Genomic DNA, 25044 nt, shown 5'->3' on the forward strand with positions numbered 1-25044 from the left:
GAAAAGGCCCAGATGCCATAGTCCGTGTGACAGCGTATCCCTGAGTCCTGTACATAAATCGGATATAACCAGCAAAGACGTTCCTTAGTGTTTATGAATACCACGAGCTGTCAGGGCTGGGTATTTGTGAAGCCTTGTTCCATTGGCTGGAGCATGACTGAGGTTGAAACTTCACAGGTCAGCTGTGGCCTGAGCGGTAGCCCTCATATCTTGTGGGGGAGGGGAAGAAAAGTTACTGGTAAGAGTCTCCAAAGCCCTGGTAGTGGACTGAAGCTGCGTGATGACCCACCTTGATCCAGGGCCCCTTTATTCCAGTGGGAGACCTTATAAATTTTTAGTGTCTAGAGATTTGAGCTGCCACTCTTCTTAGTGTTTAAAACTACCTTTTAATTGCAAGAGGGAATATAAACATACACCAACAAAAGACAGCACAACGGAAGGCAGCCCAGAGGCAGTCCTGCTCATTGCTCACTTCAGTTCAGAATATTTTGCATGCCTGGAATTTTCACCATCTCGGAGGTTTCCTCTGTGAGCAATTAAAGAACGGCCTGTAGATCCCAGAGTTTCCATAAAATAGTTCTTATTTAAACTTGTAGCATTTGGTCAGGTACTCTTCTGTTAAATTCTTTAAATACATCTTTGTTATTTAAAAAACAAAACAAAACACTGGGCACTGTGGCTCATGCCTGTAATCCCAACACTTTGGGAGGCCCATGTGGGAGGATCACTTGAGGCCAGGAGTTTGAGACCAGCCTAGGCCAACATAGTAAGACTACTGCTCTCTACAAAAAAATTTAAAAAAGAAAAAGAATATGTAAATGGGGCTGGGCACAGTAGCTCATCCCTGTCACCGCAGCACTTTGGGAGGCACAGGTGGGAGGATCACTTGAGGTCAGCAGTTCAGAACCAACCTGGGCAATACAGCAAGACCCCATCTCTACCAAAAAAAAAAAAAAATTAGCTGGCATGTTGGCACTTGCCTGTAATCCCAGCTACTAGGGAGGCTGAAGTGGGAGGGTCACTTGAGCCCTAGAATTTGAGGCTGCAGTAAGCTCCTCAAAGTGATCATGCCACTGTACTCCAGCCTGGACAACAGAGTGAGACCCTATTTCTTTAAAAAAACAACAACAACAAAAAAAAACCTTTAAAATGATAAAGTACAAGGGGAGAATTGACACTACTGGCATATTATGAGCAGCCTCCTGCTCATGCCCTGCTCCCCGCTGGCTGCCAGCCCTGGTGTGTGAATGGCTCCTTTCTGTCTTTGCAGAGTGACGATTCAGACGAGGATGAGCCTTGTGCCATCAGTGGCAAATGGACTTTCCAAAGGGACAGCAAGAGATGGTCCCGGCTTGAAGAGTTTGATGTCTTTTCTCCAAAACAAGACCCAGTCCCTGGGTCCCCAGACGACTCCCCGCCGCAGGACAGCGCCAGCCCCGGAGGCACGCTGATGGACCGCGGCGAGCGCCAGGAGGTGTCTTCCGTCCGCAGCCTCAGCAGCACTGGCAGCCTCCCCAGCCACGCGCCCCCCAGCGAGGATGCTGCCACCCCCCGGACTAACTCCGTCATCAGCGTTTGCTCCTCCAGCAACTTGGCAAGCAATGACGACTCTTTCGGCAGCCTGCCGTCTCCCAAGGAACTGTCCAGCTTCAGCTTCAGCATGAAAGGCCACGAAAAAACTGCCAAGTCCAAGACGCGCAGTCTGCTGAAACGGATGGAGAGCCTGAAGCTCAAGGGCTCCCACCACAGCAAGCACAAAGCGCCTTCAAAGCTGGGGTTGATCATCAGCGGGCCCATCCTGCAAGAGGGGGTGGATGAGGAGAAGCTGAAGCAGCTCAACTGCGTGGAGATCTCTGCCCTCAACGGCAACCGCATCAACGTCCCCATGGTACGAAAGAGGAGCGTTTCCAACTCCACGCAGACCAGCAGCAGCAGCAGCCAGTCGGAGACCAGCAGCGCGGTCAGCACGCCCAGCCCTGTTACCAGGACCCGGAGCCTCAGTGCCTGCAACAAACGGGTGGGCATGTACTTAGAGGGCTTCGATCCTTTCAATCAGTCAACATTTAACAACGTGATGGAACAGAACTTTAAGAACCGCGAGAGCTACCCAGAGGACACGGTGTTCTACATCCCTGAAGATCACAAGCCTGGCACTTTCCCCAAAGCTCTCACCAATGGCAGTTTCTCCCCCTCGGGGAATAACGGCTCTGTGAACTGGAGGACGGGAAGCTTCCACGGCCCTGGCCACATCAGCCTCAGGAGGGAAAACAGCAGCGACAACCCCAAGGAACTGAAGAGGCGCAATTCTTCCAGCTCCATGAGCAGCCGCCTGAGCATCTATGACAACGTGCCGGGCTCCATCCTCTACTCCAGTTCAGGGGACCTGGCAGATCTGGAGAACGAGGACATCTTCCCCGAGCTGGACGACATCCTCTACCACGTGAAGGGGATGCAGCGGATAGTCAATCAGTGGTCGGAGAAGTTTTCTGATGAGGGTGACTCGGACTCAGCCCTGGACTCGGTCTCTCCCTGCCCATCCTCTCCAAAACAGATACACCTGGATGTCGACAACGACCGAACCACACCCAGCGACCTGGACAGCACAGGCAACTCCCTGAATGAACCGGAAGAGCCCTCTGACATCCCGGAAAGGAGGGATTCTGGGGTTGGGGCTTCCCTAACCAGGTCCAACAGGTAACAATTTTTCTCCTCCCTCCAGGTGTGAGGCACGAGGGTCAGAAAGAGATTGCCTGTGCTTGTTCTCTGGGAGAAAGTGGGATTAAGTCTGGCATTCTTAGCCATGTCCATTCCTAAGGAAGGTGTCAGAACAGGAAGCACCAAAATTCAAAAAATGGATGTGATTGAATGGGTATGGAGTTCCAGTTGGGGAAGATGAAAAAAGTTCTGGAGAGAGTTGATAGAGATGGTCACACAATGAGAATGAACTTCGTGCCACTCAACTGCACACTTAAAAATGGTGAAAACGGTACACTTTATATTATGTATATTTTCCCATAATGAGGATAAAGCATGGAATAGAAATCAAGTCCTCTCAGTTCCTAAGATAAGATGCCAGCAAGCAGCCCATTGCTAATGTTGCTTCTATCTATTAAAAAGCCTTTGGGCCAGGCACAGTGGCTCACTGTAATCCAATACTTTGGGAGGCCAAGGTGGGAGGATCACTTGAGGCCAAGAGTTTGAGACCAGGCTGGACAACATAGGTAGACTCCGTCTCTACAAAAAATTTAAAAATGAGCCAGGCATGGTGGCACAGGCCTGCAGTCCTGGCTACTCGGGAGGCTGAGGCAGGAGGATCACTTGAGCCCAGGAGTTCAAGGCTGCAGTGAGCTCTGATGGCACCACTACCTGGGCAACAGAGCAAGAAAAACATCAAATAAAATCAAATAAAAAGCCTTCACACTCACTTTTCTCTCCACTTCTCTCACAGGCACCGACTGAGATGGCACAGTTTCCAGAGCTCACATCGGCCAAGCCTCAACTCTGTATCGCTACAGATTAACTGCCAGTCTGTGGCCCAGATGAACCTGCTGCAGAAATACTCACTCCTAAAGCTAACAGCCCTGCTGGAGAAATACACACCTTCTAATAAGCATGGTTTTAGCTGGTAAGAGTTTAAATGATCAGTCAATTGTCCTTGAAAGATATTTTTGGGGCCGGGCACGGTAGCTCACGCCTGTAATCCCAGCACTTTGGGAGGCTGAGGCGTGCGGATCACGAGGTCAGGAGATCGAGACCATCCTGGCTAACACAGTAAAACCCCGACTCTACTAAAAATACAAAAAAATCAGCCAGGCGTGGTGGCGGGCGCCTGTAGTCCCAGCTACTCAGGAGGCTGAGGCAGGAGAATGGCGTAAACCCGGGAGGCGGAGCTTTCAGTGAGCCGAGATCACGCCACTGCACTCCAGCCTGGGCAACAGAGCAAGACTCTGTCTCAAAAAAAAGAGAGATATTTTTGGTCAGCTCCTTGAGGTTGTCCCCACAGTAAAAATATGACACTAATCACTCTCTCTACATTTTTTTTGTTTTGTTTTGGTTTTGTTTTTTTGGTTTTGTTTTGTTTTTTTTTTGAGACAGGGTCTTGCTCTGTCACCTAGGGTAGAGTGCAGTGCAGAGGTGCAATCTTGGCTCACTGCCGCCTTGACCTCCTGGGCTCTAGCGATTCTCCCACCTCAGGCTCCAGAGTGGCTGGACTCCCAAGTAGATGGTACTACAGTCGCTCTCCACCACACCTGGCTAGTTTTTTGTTTTTTGTTTTTTGTTTGGTTTGGTTTTCTTCCGTTTTGTAGAGATGCGGTTTCACGTGTTAACTAGGCTGGTCTTGAATTCCTGGGCTCAAGAGATCCACCCGCCTCAGCCTCCCAGGTTGCTGGAATTACAGGTGTGAGCTGCCACACCAGCCACTCTCTATATTCTTGAGGCCACATTTGATATTGTTGAAGCCAGTGGAGTCTTAGGAAATTATCAGCGTGGGTTGGTTGATTGAGTTTTCAGGTCTCTGAGTGACAGATTGCCAGTTGATGGGGGAGAGAATGCGTTACTCTTGCATCACATGGTATAGGCACCTCCTTCCCAATATTAGAAATAATCCACTTTAAGTAAATATATGCACAATATCAGATCATATTTTTGGACGGAAGAAAAGAAAAACATTAAGATTTAATGAGACCATCTTTGAAATTCTTGATTTACAGTACCTGGTCTTATAACCCTATTCATGCCTTTTTGTAGAAATCATTTTGGGCCGGGTGTGGTGGCTCATGCCTATAATACCAGCCTTTTGGGATTCTGAGGCAGGTGGATCACATGAGGCCAGGAGTTTGAGACCAGCCTGGCCAACATGGTGAAACCCCATCTCTACTAAAATACAAAAATTAGCTGGGCATGGTGGCACGCACCTGTAATCCCATCTACTCAGGAAGCTGAGGCATGAGAATCCCTTGAACCCAGGAGGTGGAGGTTGCAGTGAGCCCCAAGATAAGGATACTGCACTCCATCCTGGGCGACAGAGTAAGACTCTGTCTCAAAAAAAAAAAGAAAAGAAAAGAAAAAATCATTTTGGATGCAACGCCAATATTTGTAGCATCATTAAAAAATCTACCTGTGCTAAAGAATTCAGGTCACTTTTTTTCTAGCAAAGACTCTCTAACAGTGAATAATTATTTTAAGGAATTCACTACTCTAACATATTATAGACTCAAAAGTAGAGATGAAATGCATTGTACAAATTGTTGATAATTACTTTGAAAAATATAGCTCTTTAGTATGTAGAATGTGAGGGGTGGGCTATAAGGCTAGATGGGCCATCTAGCCTAATCTTGGTACATCTTAATTTTACTGCTATCAGTACAAAGCAGAGAAATATTTCTAGATCGACGTCTCAGTGCATTTTTCAGTGTCAGCTGGGAATCCTTAAGGCTTTTCAGTAATCTGTTTATTATCTAGTTGCACAACTACTGTATTTGATAAAAATGGAGAAGCCACGCATTTTATTAGTAGCACACTGTAGCAAACCCAAGTTACTTGAGAAAGTCGGCAAAGTAAGGAAACTGTTCTGTCTTCAGCTCCTCCTCTCCTTAGGACTCATAGTGGGTTTAACTTCAGCATCAAAGCACCTCCTGTTCAAAGGCTGTTATTATGTGAGCCTTGCTAAATACAGAAGTTGTTTGTTCTGAATGACAGAAATAAGTATTGACCGGTTTATCCTCACATGCTTCAGATTCTCGGTGGGGATCGTAATGTGTTCTTTTCACATTCCGCTGTCGGGCTTTTCTCCCCCGACAAAGCGAGCATTATGCACACTTACAGCCGTGATACCATATACTTAACTTAACTCTGCTCTTTCGTTTTACCTTTCCTGGAGCTATAAACAGTAACATGCCATGGCCGCTGGTGAGCATTCAAAAAGCAAAGCGGTCTGTCTTCTCTGGAGTTCCTCTGTGTTTAGAGTAATATTTTCCCTGCTGGCTATTTAAAACTGCATATTTTAGATTCTCATTTCTGAGTTGCCCACCCCCATCCCACCAAACCCTCAAGAATCTGAAAGTCCATAATACTTCTTGAGTTCTGGTCAGCGTTTCCAGTGACTAACTGTAAAAACCTCACATGGCGGGATCTGTGGAGCAGGGAGGAATCCTACACGAGGTTCTTTTCCTGTTTGGCCTTGCCCTTTCGGGTCCTGTTCAGAGAGGTCATTTGGAGAGCTGGAATTTCTGCTTGACAGCCTGAATTGCATGACATGGGTTTCCTGCTGTTGCGTATACTGCTGGGGTGGACCTGGTTTCAGGACACCAGGGAGCCTGGGGTCGGCTCACAAAACCCCCATTGTTCCTTTTCCATCTTCCTTTAGAAACCTAAAAATGTAATGTTCTGCGGATCATCAGCAGGAGAATTTATTTTGACTTCAGGTCATTCACTGTTGAGCTCTGGAGTTGCCTCTCATTGTGTTGGGCTCTCATTTCTGTTTTCCCATCATGTATTACCTGCATCTTTTGACCCTAAATGCTTTGGATCTCACCAAGAACTCATAAGTGATTCTTACCCTTTGGTCAAGACAAAAGACACCTTGTTTTTCACACTGTATCAGAAGCACCTAATTAGGATATTATACATTGTTTTCTGCTTGTTCCTTCCTATACCGCCGTTCTATGAGGAAAACCATCAGCTTCCTTAAGACTGTAGACCCCAATTCTCCAGGTTCAAGGTGGAAGGACACTCCCAACTGAGGAAATGAGACTGAACCTCACAACCCCAGCTCTTAGAAGATCTAGAACAGCACTGTCCAGGAGAACTCTCTGGATGATAGGAACGTTCTTTATCCGCAGAAGCCAATACAGTAGGTACTGAGCACAAAAGGCGAAGGAGCACCTGAAGTGTGGCCAGAGCCACTGGGGAACTGAACTTGTCATTTTGTTTAATTTAAATTTAAGTAGCCACCATATTAGCACAGATCTGGAGCCCACAGGGTTTACCTGCAGAAGTGGACAAGTGTAGACAGACAAGCGAACATGTCTTCCCCGACACCATCTCTGTGTTCTTTAACAGGGCCGTGCCCAAGTTCATGAAGAGGATCAAGGTTCCAGACTACAAGGACCGGAGTGTGTTCGGGGTCCCACTGACGGTCAACGTGCAGCGCACAGGACAGCCGTTGCCTCAGAGCATCCAGCAGGCCATGCGATACCTCCGGAACCATTGTTTGGATCAGGTGAGAGTGCTGCCTGCGGGTCTGCACACTCAGGGGAGCTCGGATTGCGTGCAGCTTCTTCTAGTTGTGTGGTGTGAACATTGCATCCATGTGAATGTACGCCACACTTAGTGTTGCTCTTCCGACAGGTTGGGCTCTTCAGAAAATCGGGGGTCAAGTCCCGGATTCAGGCTCTGCGCCAGATGAATGAAGGTGCCGTAGACTATGTCAACTACGAAGGACAGTCTGCTTATGATGTGGCAGACATGCTGAAGCAGTATTTTCGAGATCTTCCTGAGCCACTAATGACGAACAAACTTTCGGAAACCTTTCTACAGATCTACCAATGTAAGTGTCCTTTGATCTTAAGGTTGTTGGCGTCGGGGAAAAATAGGACCCACTGAAGCTTGTAGCCTCCCTAATAGCATTCTTTTTTTTTTGAGATGGAGTCTCGCTCTGTCACCCAGACTGGAGTGCAGTGGCGTGACCTCGGCTCACTGCAACCTCTGCCTCCCAGGTTCAAGCAATTCTCCCACCTCAGCCTCCCAAGTAGCTGGGACTACAGGAGGGCGCCACTGCATCTGGCTAATTTTTGTATTTTTAGTAGAGACGGGGTTTCAACACATGGGCCAGGAAGGTCTCGAATTCCTGACCTCAAGTGATCCTCCCACCTGGGCCTCCCAAAGTGCTAGGATTACAGGTGTGACCCACCGTGCCTGGCCTTGATAGCATTCTTTTGACAAGAGGGTCTGCATGGTGACCTCTTGGAAACCCATGTCATCACTTTCTTCCTTGCCTCCTTGTTTGTGGAACAGGTTTCTGTATAGTTACTGAATGCTGCGAAAATAAATTTCCCAGTCTCTAATGACTGATGCAATTGTACGTTTTCACCAGCAGATCCAAGTTAGGCTTTCATTTGTTTCTAGAACAGTGTTATCTGAGCACTCAGATAAAGATCAGGTACCAAGATCTCTTTCTCTCTACACCTTGTCTACAGAAATTTCAGTTGCTTCACCTCCCTCTTGCTGGGCTGTTGGATTTAAAATTTCACAGGTCTGTGTGTTTTATCTTGCTGTAAAATGAATAAATAATCTTTTTCTGTTATTCATCTCAGTTTCTGCCAGAAATACTTGGGAAAACAATACCCATACCCCTCTTACTTTTATGTAAAGCTTAAAGAAAACAGTTGTCTAAATTAATGATCAAGATCAGGATTATGGCTTTTACAGCCTTGTGTTTTTCTTGGCTCAGTGCGGTATTACAGCAATGTAATTTAAAAGCAGCCTCTCTTAGCGCTCAAATTGTCTCTAGGACTGGCACAGTGGACTTTATTTTATGAGAAATGGAGCTGGTCTGGATTATTTCATTAGTTGTTTCATCCTTTCATATTTTATAAAAACACAGGTCACATTTTCCTTGCCAAGGTATTTGTTATGTGTTGTAACCATGGAGCTGTTTAATCAGTTTGTCCTACAGAGCTACATTTGAGTGACTTGATTTTTCCACCACACGCTCTTTTAAAGAGTTGTCTATTCAAGGAGACCTGAAGATTGGGATCAGCATTTTCTACATGTAGATTGTTTATGGGTTTATTTGCATTTGTATGTATTTGCATATTCATATGCATTTTTATAACAGCCTCTCAAGCATGCTTTCTAAAAACTTAAGATATTACTAATTCAATATATTCTATGTATTAATTAAACTGAATGTTTTCAGTTCAATTCAGTTCAGAACTGAATATTTTAGCAGCTTGCTTTTCACATTTCAAGAATGAACAAATCAGTTAAACTCACGAAAATCTCCAGAGATACTGAACATTTTGTACTCAAGGCTGAGAGATCTCCGTTCTTACATTCTTGTACATATTTCAGATAAGATTTTTCATCGACACTAAACAAAAGTGTATAGTGTTTTCAGTAATTGAGATTGGTAAATTAGGGATTTTTTTTTTTCATGCTTCGTTTAGAAAAAACTGTTCTGTAAACTAAAAGAACAGGCATCCTCTAGAGCCGAACTCTGAGGTGGATTTAAGAGTGTTTGGGTATCATGGGTGTTTAAAATTTTTTTTACTCCTTCACGAGGCAGGAAATACTTGAGGGTAGTGACGCCAGTGGCAATTCATAACTTTTCCCGTATTCACCTCTAGTACACTTTCTACAAGTGCTTGTTCAGTACTGGGCTGAGATATTTGATGCCAGTATTTGCTTTGGGACATTTCCTTGCAATATCCATGCAAATTCACCAAGCTGATGGGGAAAGTGCTGGTGTCGTGCAGATGTGCCCAAGGACCAGCGCCTGCAGGCCATCAAGGCTGCCATCATGCTGCTGCCTGACGAGAACCGGGAGGTTCTGCAGACCCTGCTTTATTTCTTGAGCGATGTCACAGCAGCCGTAAAAGAAAACCAGATGACCCCAACCAACCTGGCTGTGTGCTTAGCGCCTTCCCTCTTCCATCTCAACACCCTGAAGAGAGAGAATTCCTCTCCCAGGTACGGGCTGCATGGGAGGTGCGTACACAGAGGGGGCAGCCTGCATTCTTCTAGGACTCTCTGTATTTGTGGTTTTGTGGGAGTCTTTCCCGAAACAAGGAAGAAAGTTAGACCGCTGTATTAGTCCATTCTCACACTGCTAATAAAGACATACCTGAGACTGGTCTATTGGTGTCCATGAGAAAACAGTCTCACTGGACTTAACCCCCACAGACTAAATCCATCCAACTGATCCTTTTCCTCAGCTCTAAAGGAACTTGAAAAGTATTTCTTAGCTAGAGGCCTGGGGCCTAGTTATGCTAGTGAAGGTTAGGTTGCTTCTGAAAGTCGTACAGTGTTTAAATGTATGTTTAAATAGTTCCTTCTGTCTTCTAAGACAGAAGGAACTATTTAAACAGCCTGTTGCCCAGGCTGGAGTGCAGTGGCGCAATCTCAGCTCACTGCAACCTCTGCCTTCCAAGTTCAAGCCATTCTCCTGCCTCAGCCTCCTGAGTAGCTGGCACTACAGGCATGCGCTACCGTGCCTGGCTAATTTTTGTATTTTTAGTAGAGACAGGGTTTCACCATGTTGACCAGGCTGGTCTTGAGCTCCTGACTTCATGATCCACCTGCCTCAGCCTCCCAGAGTGCTGAGATTTACGGCATGAGCCACCATGCCTGGCCACATTTAAATAGTTCTTAAAGTTGACTAGGGTAATCCAACTGCAATGGGATACAGAACTAGAGATGAGTAGAAGAGAGAGATCAAATAAGATCAAGACAAAAGCTCAGGGAAACAGTGGACTTAGCCCTCACCTGTGGGAGGGGGCCTGTGTATTTAGGCAGGTAAAGACGGTAACACCATTTACTCCAACTCCCAGGGACTCCTTTCCCACACTTCTCAGAAGCTGCTCCCCTACCATGCAAACACTGCCCCTACAAGCTGTCCTGTTCCCAATAGGAACCTATTTAATAAAATGGTTCTAATCACGTAGATTTCATCAAAAGCATATCTCTTTAACGTTTTTTGTGTGTTGTTGACAAAACTCTGAGATACTCTGGTAAGCAAAGTAAAAACACTCTTAATGAATTTAACAATAAACAGGTTCCAGTGAAAAATTTTTTTTCTCTTTTCTTTGGATTTCCTGGAATAACACCTGGTTGAAAAATATATAAATATTTGAACTGTTCCCCTCCTGTATTTCTTCTATCTAGGGTAATGCAAAGAAAACAAAGTTTGGGCAAACCAGATCAGAAAGATCTGAATGAAAACCTAGCTGCCACTCAAGGGCTGGCCCATATGATCGCCGAGTGCAAGAAGCTTTTCCAGGTAAGGAATTGAGAAGGTTGGCTCCTTTATTAAGGATAATGTGAATAGGTACAAAGTCTTAGGCTTGATACTTGTTCATGTCTTACCTGAAGACCTTTTCCACAGCTGGAGATGGTATTAATAGCCGAGAATGTCTTATTTACATATATTATAATGTATCAGCTAGAGTTAATCATGCTTAATGAAATTGTCCCTTTAGTTAGAAAGAAAAAGCAGCTGGGCGTTGTGGCTCACGCCTGTAATTCTAACACTTTGGGAGACTCAGGCTGGTGGATCACGTGAGCTCGGGAGTTCAAGACCAACCTAGGCAACATGATGAGACCTCATCTCTACAAAAATATTTAAAAATGAGCCGGGCATGGTGGTATGCACCTGTAGTCTCAGCTACTTGGGAGGCTGAGATGGGAGGATCACCTGAGCCCAGGGAAATGGAGGTTGCAGTGAGCCAAGATTCTGCCATTGCACTCCAGGCTGGGTAATAGAATGCGACTCTGCCTCAAAAAAAAAAAAAGGAAAGAAAAAGGAAAAGAAAAAAGGCAACAAATTATCTGGAATTAAACTTCTGTATTCACTTCCATATCTGAGAAACCTGCTTTGATCAATGTAATTCACTCCCCCTACTGTAACTTTCCAAAGAAGAACTTACATGGGAATAAGATTTCAGATACATTTATGGAGGTGATCTATTCATATCCTCATGGTACCACGTGAGGACAGCATTATACCCCACCTCTGGCAGAAGGATGCCTGTGCTGCTTTAAGGACCAGGCCACTGTTCCTGCCCAGCCTTTTCCACTGATGGGCATTGAGATTGAGTACAGGTGGACTCACCTCCTTTCTGTCTGTCATGTTCCACACAGGTTCCCGAGGAAATGAGCCGATGTCGTAATTCCTATACTGAACAAGAGCTGAAGCCCCTCACTCTGGAGGCACTCGGGCACCTGGGAAATGATGACTCAGCTGACTACCAACACTTCCTCCAGGACTGTGTGGATGGCCTGTTTAAAGAAGTCAAAGAGAAGTTTAAAGGCTGGGTCAGCTACTCCACTTCGGAGCAGGCTGAGCTGTCCTATAAGAAGGTAAGGCTTCACCCTGTTGTCGGCTAGTTGAGTCCAGGCGTCGAGGCTTGGGTCCATCAGAGATAACATGCTTTGCCAACTAATCTCTCTGGGGATCTGTAGCCCACACCCTCCCTTGTAGATCTGGGCACCTGGGTGAGTCAGATTCCCCTGGCGAGAGTGGAAACTGGGCAAAGGAAGAGTAATTTTCATCCCGTGTAACACTTGGGAGAGGATTTCAACTATTTCTAATGAAGTCCTTTGGTTCTACAGAATCACACTAGACTTCCCAAGAATGTTTTGCTAATGGCATTGAGCTGTGGAACATCCTATGACACGCTTCGATTTTTCCATAATTTGGTCAGAAACCCTTTGCACTCTTCTCTGTTGTTAGTTAGTGTTCTCTTGGCCCTTTAATGAGCAGGGATCCTTAGGGTGAAATTAATTCCAGTTAGGACTAGTAAACCTCTTGACGGCAGAGGCATCTTGTAAGTCTCAGCAGGATAGGTCCATCAGAGGTATATGTTGATGCCGCCTCTACCGTCTTGAAAATAAATAAACAATGGGAGTAGGCTGGGTGGCCTTGCAGGCTTTGGAAATGAGTGCAAATGATTGATTTTTTGTTTTTATTTTTTATTTTTTGAGATGGAGTCTTGCTCTGTCGCCCAAGCTGGAGTGCAGTGGTGCCATACCGGCTCACTGCAACGTCTGCCTCCCGGGTTCAAGCGTTTCTCCTGCCTCAGCCTCCCAAGTAACTGGGACTGCAGGCACCCGCCACCATGCCTGGCTAATTTTTGTATTTTTAGTAGAAAAGATGGGGTTTCACCATATTGGCCAGGCTGGTCTCGAACTCCTGACCTTGTGATCTGCTCATCTTCGCCTCCCAAAGTGCTGGGATTATAGGCATGAGCCACCACACCCGGCCAATAACTGATATTGAATGTTCTTCTCCCTTCCCATAAATGAATAACATTAGCTCCCTCCATTTTTATTTTTATTTTTATTTTTTATTTTTTTTTGAGACGGAGTCTTGCTCTGTCACCCAGACTGGAGTGCAGTGGCCAGATCTCAGCTCACTGCAAGCTCCGCCTCCCGGGTTTACGCCATTCTCCCGCCTCAGCCTCCGGAGTAGGTGGGATTACAGGCGCCCGCCACCTCGCCCGGCTAGATTTTGTATTTTTTTAGTAGAGACGGGGTTTCACCGTGTTAGCCAGGATGGTCTTGATCTCCTGACCTCGTGATCCGCCCGTCTCGGCCTCCCAAAGTGCTGGGATTACAGGCTTGAGCCACCGCGCCCAGCCTGACTGATATTTCTTTATTGCATGCACCCTGATACAGGTCCCAGAAAAACAAAACAAATGTCATAATTTGTTTTGTTTTGTTTTGTTTTGAGATAGAGTTTCATTCTTATCACCCAGGCTGGAGTGCAGTAGTGTGATCTCAGCTCACTGCAAAAGCCGCCTCGTAGGTTTGAGTGATTCTCCTTCCTCAGCCTCCCGAGTACTTGCACTTACAGGTGCCTGCCACCACGCCTGGCTAATTTTCGTATTTATAGTAGAGACAGGGTTACACCATGTTGGCCAGGCTGGTCTTGAACTCCTGACCTCAGATGATCCACCCGCCTCAGCCTCCCAAAGTGCTGGGATTATAGAAATAAGCCACAGCACCCAGCCCAAATGTCATAATTTTGACCAGAGTTGACAACAGCTTTTGTTCACTTTCTGGCTTGCTCTTAAAGCCAGGGATAGCAGTCTATTCAAATCACAGATTTTTTTAGCCCCCCAATATTTATATATTGATTGTATTGTTTATATTATTTATATAATCAATTAACATTGATTATATGTGACTAAAATTGTTAGTCTAACTAACAATTTGACTTCAAAAACTAGGTGTGTACGGATTGCCTTGGCACTGAGAAACATATCCTCTTTCTAGGTGAGCGAAGGACCCCCTCTGAGGCTTTGGAGGTCAACCATTGAAGTCCCTGCTGTGCCAGAGGAAATCTTAAAGCGCCTACTTAAAGAACAGCACCTCTGGGATGTAGACCTGTTGGATTCAAAAGTGATTGAAATTCTGGACAGCCAAACTGAAATTTACCAGTATGTCCAAAACAGTATGGCACCTCATCCTGCTCGAGACTACGTTGTTTTAAGGTGAGCACTTCCAAATTGTTTTTTTGTGACAAGGATGACCCCATATATGAACCAAGCCTATATGTCACTGATCTTACAAGATGGTATAATTATTTAAAGTAGAGGCCAGGCATATGATGGCTCACACCTTTAATCCCAGCACTTTGGGAGGCCAAGACAGGAGGATCACTTGAGGCCAGGAGTTCAAGACCAGCCCAGGCAATATAGCAAGACCCTATATCCGCAAAAAATTTTTTAAAATTAGCTGGATGTTGTGATGCGTGCCTGTAGTCTTAGCTACTCGGGAGGCTGAGGCAGGAGGATCCCTTGAGCCGGGAGTTTGAGGCTGCAGTGAGCTGTGAGTATGCCACTGTACCGCAGCCTGGGCAACAGACCAAGACCTTGTTTCTAAATAAACAAAACAAAACGTATGCCTCCAGAAAAGTAGTGAACACCTTCAAATACAGAAAACAGATCTACATTTATTCTAGCAATGTGTTCCTCACTGAGAATGGTTTGAAGTCCTTGGTAACTGAGCTCGGAAAGAGAGGCGCCTTCAAATGAATACACTCATTGGTAGCAGATTTTTGCCCCTTTTAGGATAGATTTGCTTGTCAGAAACAGCTAGTGAATGAATAAGCCAGGAAATAACATTTGAGTCCCAAGGGAGATGTGGTTAAGGCTGATTTATGTGTAATTCATAAATTATCTTGAGATATTACTGAAAGAAGAATTCCAAAAATCTTTGAGGAAATGTCACGTTGGAAGTCCAGACCTTTTCAAATAGCCGGTGCTCCTTTAGGTGTCTGTGTTCCAAAACATTTGTGAAATAGGAAAAAATGGTTTTAAGCTACACTTCAGATTGGCTCTTTTTTCAAAGAGGAGACTGTCTGAGCACATAAACCCTCTGTAACAGCGGCTCTGTACAGAGTTCCTCATTCGGGAGTCCTTGTATAGTGTCTTCGTGCATATAATGCTGCTGTAACAGAATGTCACAGACTGGGCAATTTAGAATGAACAGATATTTATTTGGCTCATGGTTCTAAAGGCTGGGAAGTCCAAGATCAAGGAGTTGCATCTGGTTGTTTGTTTGTTTGTTTGTTTGATTTGGGGACATGGTTTCATTCTGTCACCCATGCTAGGGTACAGTGGCACGTTCATGGCTCACTGAAGCCTTCACCTCCCAAGCTCAAGCAATCCTCCCCCCTCAGCCTCCCAAGTAGTTGGGACTGCAGGCATGTGCCACCACACCTGGCTAACTTGTTGATTGTTTCTGGTGGAGACATGGTTTCACCATATTGTCCAGGCTGGTCTCAAACTCCTGGGCTCAAGCGATCCTCCTACCTCAACCTCTCAAAGTGCCGGGATTACAGGCATGAACCACCATGCCCAGCCTAGTGAGGGTCTTCTTACTGTGTCCTCCCATAGTGGAAGGGCAAAGAGAGGGCAAGGGAGAGCAAAAGAGAAAATGTGTAGCTTTAAGCCATTTTTATTTATATATTATTTATATATTTATTTATTTTGAGATAGAGGGTCTCACTTTGTTGCCCAAGTTTGAGTACAGTGGCATGATTACAGCTTAAGCAATCCTACCACCTCAGACCCCCGAGTAGCTGGGATTCCAGGGGCACACCACCATGCCTGGCTAATATTTTTTATTTTTAGTAGAGATGAGGTCTCACTATGTTGCCCAGGCTGGTCTTGAACTCCTGATCTCAAGCAATCCTCCCTCCCCAGCTTCCCAAAGTGCTGGGATTAAAGGTGTGAGCCACGGAACCCAGCCTCAAGCTCTTATAATTGGCATTAATCCAGCTCCCATTAGGCCCCACCTCCCAACACTGTTGTATTGGGGATTCAGTTTCCAGCACACGCTTTTTGGGGAACACATGTACACCATAGCAAATAGTTTAGAGGATGCCATTTACCTAGGCCTGGGTCACACAGCACAGCCACTGAGCCTGACCCGTCACCCCACTGCAAATAGTGAAGAGTGAAGCACGATTTTAAACTTGGCTTCTATGAAATTGCATCATTTCCGCCTCTGGTTTTGTCTCTACAGAACCTGGAGGACTAATTTACCCAAAGGAGCCTGTGCCCTTTTATTAACCTCCGTGGATCACGATCGGGCTCCTGTGGTGGGTGTGAGGGTGAATGTACTCTTGTCCAGGTATTTGATTGAACCCTGTGGGCCAGGAAAATCCAAACTCACCTACATGTGCAGAGCTGACTTAAGGTATGTTCTGATTCTGATTTTTTTTATATGGTGAGGGTCATGAAGGAAATTCAGACTTTTTGTCTAAAGCAAAGAATGCCTTAAATGAACACATCATTGTTTCCTGGTGACTTCATGAAGAGTGGTGTTTATAAAGTAGCATTTCACGTTTGTTGGTCTTCCAGCAACCACTTCCTAATTTGGATCCCTTAGAAAATGTAGTTCTAAAGCAAAGCAAATATGGTAGCTCGGCCATGAATTCAAAGCCACAGGAAATGATAGATTTTATGCATTTGAACTAGCAAACAGTTGTTTCTCATTTTATTTCCCTGCTTTCTAACTTAAATGATTCATCTGCTTTTCTTTCTTTTCTCTGATAGGGGCCACATGCCAGAGTGGTACACAAAATCTTTTGGACATTTGTGTGCAGCTGAAGTTGTAAAGATCCGGGATTCCTTCAGTAACCAGAACACTGAAACCAAAGACACCAAATCTAGGTGATCACTGAAGCAAAGTAACCGCTTCCACCACCAGGGTGTTTGTTTCTAGAACCTTTGCCAGTCCTTGAAGAATGGGTTCTGTGTCTAATCCTGAAACAAAGAAAACTACGTGCTGGAGTGTAGGAATTGACTATAGCAATTTGATACATTTTTAAAGCTGCTTCCTGTTTGTTGAGGGTCTGTATTCATAGACCTTGACTGGAATATGTAAGACTGTGCAAAAAAAAAATGTATTTGTATTCTTATTCAAATTGCTTCTGAGAAGCAAAACTCTTTAAATACATTATGGAAGATAATGAAGATACTTCATTCTCTCGTGATACCAGTGTATGCGTACCTGTGTCGCTTTATTTGCAGTGTGTTGAGGGACTGGTGTATCCACTGGAATAGCTGGTACTCTTTGACGTGTTTTCTCACCAAGATGAGCAAAGAAAGGTTTGCACAGAGGAGTGTGAATGTGTGTTTGTTGCTGGTTGAATGGCAATAGATGTCTAAGATGGATTCAGTGTCTGGCACACTGAGACACCTCCAAGAAGGAGATTGATGCGTCAGGTTCAGTTTAACCTGGAATATCTGACTACCCGTGAATCCACTCAGAAAGGGGGCCCAACACCCTTGTCCGTTTATGCCTTGTTTTTTTTTTTCCATGTTACTAAGCGTATTCCTTCTCCACCAACCTCTTTTGTACTTTGATTGTAATAGATTGGCTCTGACACTCATTTCAAATGCAGTTTATTTTTAGACCTGATTGCAAATAGTGATGTAGTTTTAACCAGTATGGATTAGTTCAGGGATGAACTGCTCCCTCCGGCCTTACTGACTGTGATCCACAGGGTTTTGTTTTGTTTAAGTTGAGATGTAAAAACTGAACATGATAACACTTACTCTTAAATCAAGCATCAAAACGTTTTCCCTAGTAGAATTCTTTGCATTTTTGTGTTTGTAACAGAAACGCTTTAAGACACTATATTTGGGAATATAGGAAACTGTGTGGCCCAAGGAAATCCCTGTAAATTTAACCCGCCTACGAAAGGCTTTTTCCCCGCCTTTGGTTGTTAACAGCATTCCTGAAAGCCACATGTGTTTATTAATTGGGTTTGTTGTTATCAATAGGTTTTCTGGTTTTATGACTTTTGTCTTATTTTATTTTCCTACAGTTCTTTCTTTTCTTCCTTTAGAATGCCCTTGAAATATATTTAAGTGGTGATGAAAATAGGAATCATAGTAAAAAACAACAACAAGAAAACCAACTCAAACCAGTGAAGTTTTTTAGAAGGATGGTCTTTATTCAGGTTTTACTGTAATGGTAAGGATTGACTCAAGAGACAGTATTAGTAAATTTATTTTGTATGGATCAAAAGTGAATAATGTATGAATGAGAGCTGTAAGAAGGATTTTTATTTTGTTATAATTTAGTTACCATTTTCAGTGTTATTTCAAAGGTTCTTTGAAGAATTTCGGGGCAGGGGGTCAGATTAGAGTTTTAAAATTTGAGTATTTTGGATATCAGTGTTCCTCATGAAGATATACTTGGATATTCAATTTTGATGGCTTCCAGATTTGTAAGATTGTATGTTGTATATACCATTCTATTAAGAAACATGTCCACTGTGCTTTCAAACATAGATAAAGCATGATAAAGATTATTATTTAAGATATACTTGTATTTATACCTCAGATATTCTTTTGGGTTTTGTACCTCAAGGCTTTTTTCTCCTTATTGTAAATACACTTTACGTGAATACAGTCTAAGTGAAGAAAATAAATAAAAGGAAGAGGTTTATAACTTGCTCTATATCTGTACAGAATATAATCAATAAGTGCACTATTAAATGTTTAAAGTAAGGGAAAAGTCTGGTCTGCCTTCCTTAATATTGCATCTCACTCCCGCCCTTAAAACCACACATTGCAAAGCATAGCATTTTAGCATCAGCTACAATCAAAAGAGCGATTTGCTGAAGGAAAAATCGGACTGCAAATCATTCCAAGGCCAAACTGCAACTGAGCCACCCACTCCCAACAGGAAACCCTGGTGAAGGTTCAGGAAGCACAGAGATTCTCTCCAAACAAAGGTCCAGTTAGGAAACGACGCTGAGAGGATGACCAGAACGTGCAACAGCAGAAAGATGCTGGCAAGCAGAGTCAGGCTCGCCGATGAATGCCACAAAAAAAGGTCTCTTTCCCACTATTTAATTTGACAAGAGAAAAATTTGAAGGATATGAACATTTTCAAGAACTCTGCTGAGGTCAATTAGAGCGCCATCACAACTTATTTGTGTGACTAATTGTCTAGATTGTAAGCTCTTTGAGGGCAGGGCTCGTCTCCTACACATCTTTATAATCCCCTGCAGCAGCTTTCAGTATTTTGTACCTGTAGGCACCTAATAAATTTATTATTTGCTAAACTGAACTGATTGGATTAGCTTGTTATTGCAAAGGGAAGAGCATCTAGGATCCCGATCATCTTAAAGCCTCCTTTTCATTCATTGCTGATTTTCAGATGACAGAGACTGGAAATTGTCCAACTTCATGGGATCTTAAGTTTTAAACTGAAAACGGCAAATTATTTAACCTGATGGAGTCTTAAATTTAAACTGATGAAGGTGACATAGATTATATAGATACTATGGCTACTGATTTTAAACAGGTTGTGATGGCATTTTAACAAATCACATGTCTCACAATGTGATGTCTATCTTAGAAGAGGTTGTATTTCAACAAATATTTACTTTGGGCATAGAAAAAGGTCGGGGGTGGGTGGACCCTAACCTTATCATAACTTGTCTTGTTTTTTGTTTTGTGGTTTGTTTGTTTTTGAGACAGCGCCTCACTCTGTTGCCCAGGCTGGAGTGCAATGGTATGATCAATGCTCACTGCAGCCTTGACCTCTTCGGCTTAAGCAATCCTCCCAACTCAGCTTCTCAAATAGCTGGGACTGCAGGGGCGTACCACCACACCCAGCTAATTATTGTAATTTTTGTAGCAATGGGGTTTCACCATGTTGCCCAAGCTGGTCTCAAACTCCTGGACTCAAGCGATCCCCCGTCTCGGCCTCCCAAAGTCCTGGGATTACAGACATTAGCCACCATGTCCAGCCTTCCCCTTATCATTTTTTAAAAGACACACACACACACACATCAGGGAAGTTTTTTTTACTTGGCTCTTCAGACCTGGTTTGTTCAAAGCGGTATAAAATAAAGATCAAAATGTCTTAGACCTGAATACCTAATACTTTAGTTATTTGAAGAGATCAGGAGTCGTTGGTTCCTAATAGTTTACAAGGTTACCAAGGTGGAAGTAGCCACCCTCGCCCCCACTGTGGGTTTAGATTGCTCTTGTCACACCACCTACTACGTGCTTAATGCATTTTGTCAGTTTTTCACTAGCTATGTACCCCACACTGGAGATCAAGCTGTGAGCAAGGTCGGCATCACTCTGCCCTTGCAGAATTAAAATCTGTCCTCACAGATTTTAAAATAGAAATGTCAGTGCCGCGTGGTGAACACGAGGACAGTTTCCTACGCACTCAGGAGGAGAAGCGAAGGGCTTAACAAAGCTCAAGGTAATTGCTTTACACACTCCAAGCATCCTATCTACCAATTTAATGGAATAAGTTGGGCAAATCTAACAACATTACATGATTCTTTAAGAAGTTTGTTTTTCAGGGCTGTGGAGACAACTGAAATTTTTGAAAAGTAAGATCTAAAGAAAAATGAAGGAAGACAATCCGATATAGGTACTTTCCAGCACTACTAGGTAGGGGAGTGCAGAAAGAGGGGTGATAGGGGTGTGGGGGATTTTACAGCTGCATTCATGTGTCTTTACAGCACCTTTATCCTCTTTTCATATGCTTACTTAAGCCTCACATGCACCCCCTGAAGCCTATGTGTCCTTACCACTCTATAGTCAGAATATGACTTAGAGCAGGTGTCCCCAACCCCCAGACTACAGACAGGTACCTGTCCCTGGCCTGTTAGGCCACACAGCAGGAGGCGAGCAACAGGCCAGTTAGCATTACTTCCTGCCTGAGCTCCACCTCCTGTGGGATGGGCGGCATTAGAATCTCATAGGAGCGTGAACCCTATTGTGAACTGCACATGCAAGGGATCTAGGCTCCACACTGCCTGGGATCTGATGATCTGAGGTGGAACAGTTTCATCCCAAAAATCATTCCCCAACCTCTTCTGTGGAAAAATGGTCTTCTACGAAACCGGTGCCTGGTGCCAAAAAGTTTGGGGAGCACTGGCTTCAAGAGTTAGTGACTAATTAAAGCCCCCAGACCCAGAAGAACGAGAACTGTGATTCCAGCTCACATCCACGTTCCTCACACCATCTGCCCTTTGCTGATCGCTCCCTAATTTGGAGGCAATTTCTCAGCAAACCAATCCACCATGGCTGCAGGATTAGAATCAGGAAGAACTAGGAACATGCAAGTCCACAACAAAATAGCTTCTGTGAATGGAAAATAGAAACTTGGGACACCAATTCACTCTGCCGAAAGAAAACAATTAAGCTGAGAGCTGATCATGCAAGAAACTGCCTTTTTCTGTTGTTCCTAAGCAGATACCTACAGATAAAAGGTTAAATATCTGTGGAGATAGCTACTCTATATTCACATTACCTTATGTGAAGTGCCCATTTACTGAGCACCAGACAAAGATATAATTGACTATTCCCCTACCTGCTCTTTAAAAAAAAAAAAAAAAAAAGACAGAGTCCCACTTTGTCACCCAGGATGGAGTGCAATGGCACAATCTTGGCTCACTGCAACCTCCACCTTCCGGGTTCCAGAGATTCTCCTGCCTCAGCCTCCTGAGTAGCTGGGACTACAGGTGGACGCCACCATGCCCGGCTAATTTTTGCATTTTTAGTAGAGACGGGGTTTCACTATGTTGGCCAGGCTGGTCTCGAACTCCTGACTTCAAGTGATCCACCTGCCTCGACCTCCCAAACTGCTGAGATTACAGGCATGAGCCACCATGCCCAGCCCCCTACCTGCTCCTTTTCTCTTGCAACTGGTGGATTTAGTAATACCCTCCCTTTTTCCCCCTCCAACCAGCTTTTCCCCTTTAAATACTGAAGCCTCAAAATCATCTTTGTAGAAATTCAAATACCTGTCTTCCAGGCATTGGCCTTAACCTTGGCAAAATAAACATCTACATTGATTGAGACCTGTCTCAGATACTTATTGGTTTATGCCACCTTAGTCAGAGTCCCAAGGAAATTCTGTCACCCTATTACTGAGATGACAGGATAATTTAAATCAGTGAAGATAAGTAGGAGGAGAAAGTTTCATTTCAGGTTGATAGTTGAAAGAATTTGTAGTTCTGTCTAGCAAATCAAATATATGATTTGAAATGTACAGACTCCGCTTTTCCTCCTTGTGACACATAGAACTTGATTCTCCCCTTGTGCAAGAACAGAACAGTTAACGACAAATGTGGTCTGATCACAGCCCACCCATTCCCTCTTATCATGCATTTCTTAGTGAGTACACAGGAACATCACTGACAGGCTTCTTAACTTGCAACCCAGGACCAGAATATGTCTTGTGACTCTTTCTGCAACGCTTCATAACGCCCTCCCCACCACACAAGAATATCAGGAAGTGCTACGGAGGTATTTGTGAAGGTGCTTTGAAAAGCAAGGGTTATTAAGCTGTAAGGGAGCACTCAGGAAAGCAAAGTGGAACCGAGCCCAGCTGCTTTCCCTCCCCTGCCCGCTGAAGCATACATTAATGACTCTAAAGCAGAAATCCCAAACAATGAGATCATGGCATGCATGTCATCTTGGTGTTCCATCAGGATGCAATTTGCCTAAGGAATTTAAATTCCATTTGCCTAAGGAATGCAAATTATAAAAAATCTTAAAAAGCCTGTGGCAGGAAAAGCTCAGGTAGGTCTGCACAGTTGCAATGAGTTTGGGCCCATTCTCTAGGGGATGGTGAGACTTGCAGGCAGGGAGTTTGCTAAATCATGTTGGTAGCTGTAGCCCAAAGTAATTATCTTTGCTGTGTATACACAGCTCCCATGATAACAGCTGGCTTGTCTGTCCGGACTCAAGACTGTGTTGACACCTATAGTAATAAACACCTTTCTGTACAAAATTTTCAACCATTGAATTTTTTTTTTAAGGGGAGGGGAGTTCAGGGCTAAAAGTGTTACAACTCATAAGGGCTTCTCATTTCCTTTTCTCTCTCTCTCTTTTTTTTTTTTTTTTTTTTTTTTTTTTTTTTTTTGAGATGGAGTCTCACTCACTCTGTCACCCAGTCTGGAGTGCAGTGGCATGAACTAGGCTCACTGTAACTTCCTTCTGGGTTCAAGAGATTCTCCTGCCTCAACCTCCCAAGTAGTGGGATTACAGGTGTGCACCACCATACCCGGCTAATTTTTGCATTTTTAGTAGAGATGAAGTTTCACCGTGTTGGTCAGGCTGGTCTCAAAGTCTTGACCTCATGTGATCCGCTCACCTTAGCCTCCCAAAGTGCTGAGATTACAGGTATGAGCCACCGCACCCAGCCTTTTTCCTATTAAGATACAAAACGGTGGCCGGGAGCGGTGGCTCACGCCTATAATCCCAGCTCTCTGGGAGGCCGAGGCAGACAGATCACGAGGTCAAGAGACCGAGACCATCCTGGCCAACATGATGAAACCCCCATCTCTACTAAAAATACAAAAATTAGCAGGGCGTGGTGGCGGGCTCCTGTAGTCCCAGCTGCTCCGCAGGCTGAAGCAGGAGAATCACTTGGACCCGGGAAGGTGGAGGTTGCAGTGAACCAAGATCATGCCACTGCACTCCAGCCTGGTGACAGAGTGAGATTCTGTCAAAAAATCTCAAAAAAATAAATAAATAAATAAATACAAAACACTGCAGAAAGGAAAAACCTTACTCTTCTTATGACTCTGAGAATGGCACTCACCAACCATGCTAAGTGATGTGTTTCTGCAAAAACAGTCTGATTTACAAGGAGGTCATTTCAAAAGCTTTTGGGATTACAGGCACTTTTAAAATACAAATGTGTTAGGCCCAAGTCTGAATGGACATGCTGTGAGCTATCATTTATTATAATATTATAATGCACCGGGTAAGAGAATATGTGCTTTATATACAGTTAGTATCTCATTTCAATTTCATAGTACCAAGCATGGTGGCTCACACCTTGTAATCCCAGCACTCCGGGAGGCTGAGGCAGGTGGATGGTTCTAGAGTAGGCGTTTGAGACCAGCCTGGGCAACATGGCAAAACCCCATCTCTACAAAAAGTACAAAAAATTAGCTGGGCATGGTGGCCCGCCTGGAGTCCCAGCTACTCTGGAGGCCGAAGTTGGAGGATTGCTGGAGCCCAAAAAGTGAAGGCTGCAGTGATCATGCCACTGCACTCCAGCCTGGGTGACAGAGTGAGACCCTGTCTCAAAAAAATAATAAATAAGTAAATTTCATAGCAGCCTTTTGAGGGAGAGAACTTATTAGCCTCATTTTACGGATGGAAAAGTTTAAAGAGATAGGAAAGCTTGAAGAAATATAGTAGCTACATAATATTTACAAATGGACTCAATAAATTTTAGGGCAGTACTTAGAACATTCTGCCATGCTGGAGATGTTCCTTATCTGCCCTATCTAATATGGTGGTCGTTAGCACATGTGGCTGCAGCTAGTGTAACTGGGGAGTTGAATGCTTAATTTTATTTAATCTTTTATTAATTTAAATTTAAATAGCCTCATGTGGCTAGTGGCTACTGTATTTGTATAATGCAGATGCTATTTCAAAGATCTAAGAATATTTCCAAGCAATCTAAACCCTATCGCTCTCTTGGCCTATATAATAATGCTCTTAAAAAAGAAATAGGATGGGTGTGGTAGCTCACGCCTGTATCCCAATACGTTGGGAGATGGAGGAAGGAGGATCACTTAAGCCTAAGAGATCTAGACCAGCCTGGGCAACATAGGGAGATCCCATCTCTATGGCAAAAAAGTTAAAAATTAGCTGGGCATGGTGGTTCACATCTGTAGTCCCATCTACTTGGGAGGCTAAGGTGGGAGGATCGCTTGAGCCCAGGAGTTTGAGGCTGCAGTGAGCTAGGATCCCACCACTGCACTTCGGCCTGGGCAACAAGTAAGACCCCACCTCAAAAAAAAAA

The 25044-nt window shown here is 44.3% G+C and overlaps 1 protein-coding gene across 1 annotated transcript in view; it reads left to right on the forward strand.

Moving 5' to 3' along the window:
• DLC1 (DLC1 Rho GTPase activating protein) overlaps nucleotides 1–19317 on the forward strand; it is a 37990-nt gene extending 18673 nt beyond the window's left edge. Inside the window, exons 2-11 of the mRNA XM_017877504.1 lie at nucleotides 1271–2694; nucleotides 3449–3625; nucleotides 7063–7222; nucleotides 7351–7549; nucleotides 9480–9693; nucleotides 10888–11002; nucleotides 11863–12081; nucleotides 13999–14216; nucleotides 16255–16428; nucleotides 16788–19317. Of these exons, the coding sequence (XP_017732993.1) occupies nucleotides 1271–2694; nucleotides 3449–3625; nucleotides 7063–7222; nucleotides 7351–7549; nucleotides 9480–9693; nucleotides 10888–11002; nucleotides 11863–12081; nucleotides 13999–14216; nucleotides 16255–16428; nucleotides 16788–16908 (3021 nt within the window). The 3' untranslated portion in view covers nucleotides 16909–19317. The remainder of the gene's footprint in view (nucleotides 1–1270; nucleotides 2695–3448; nucleotides 3626–7062; nucleotides 7223–7350; nucleotides 7550–9479; nucleotides 9694–10887; nucleotides 11003–11862; nucleotides 12082–13998; nucleotides 14217–16254; nucleotides 16429–16787) is intronic.
• Nucleotides 19318–25044: the final 5727 nt, after the last annotated feature.

This window comes from Rhinopithecus bieti, unplaced genomic scaffold (assembly GCF_001698545.2).
Source record: "Rhinopithecus bieti isolate Rb0 unplaced genomic scaffold, ASM169854v2 scaffold_10584, whole genome shotgun sequence".
NCBI classification, from domain to species: Eukaryota; Metazoa; Chordata; class Mammalia; order Primates; family Cercopithecidae; genus Rhinopithecus; species Rhinopithecus bieti.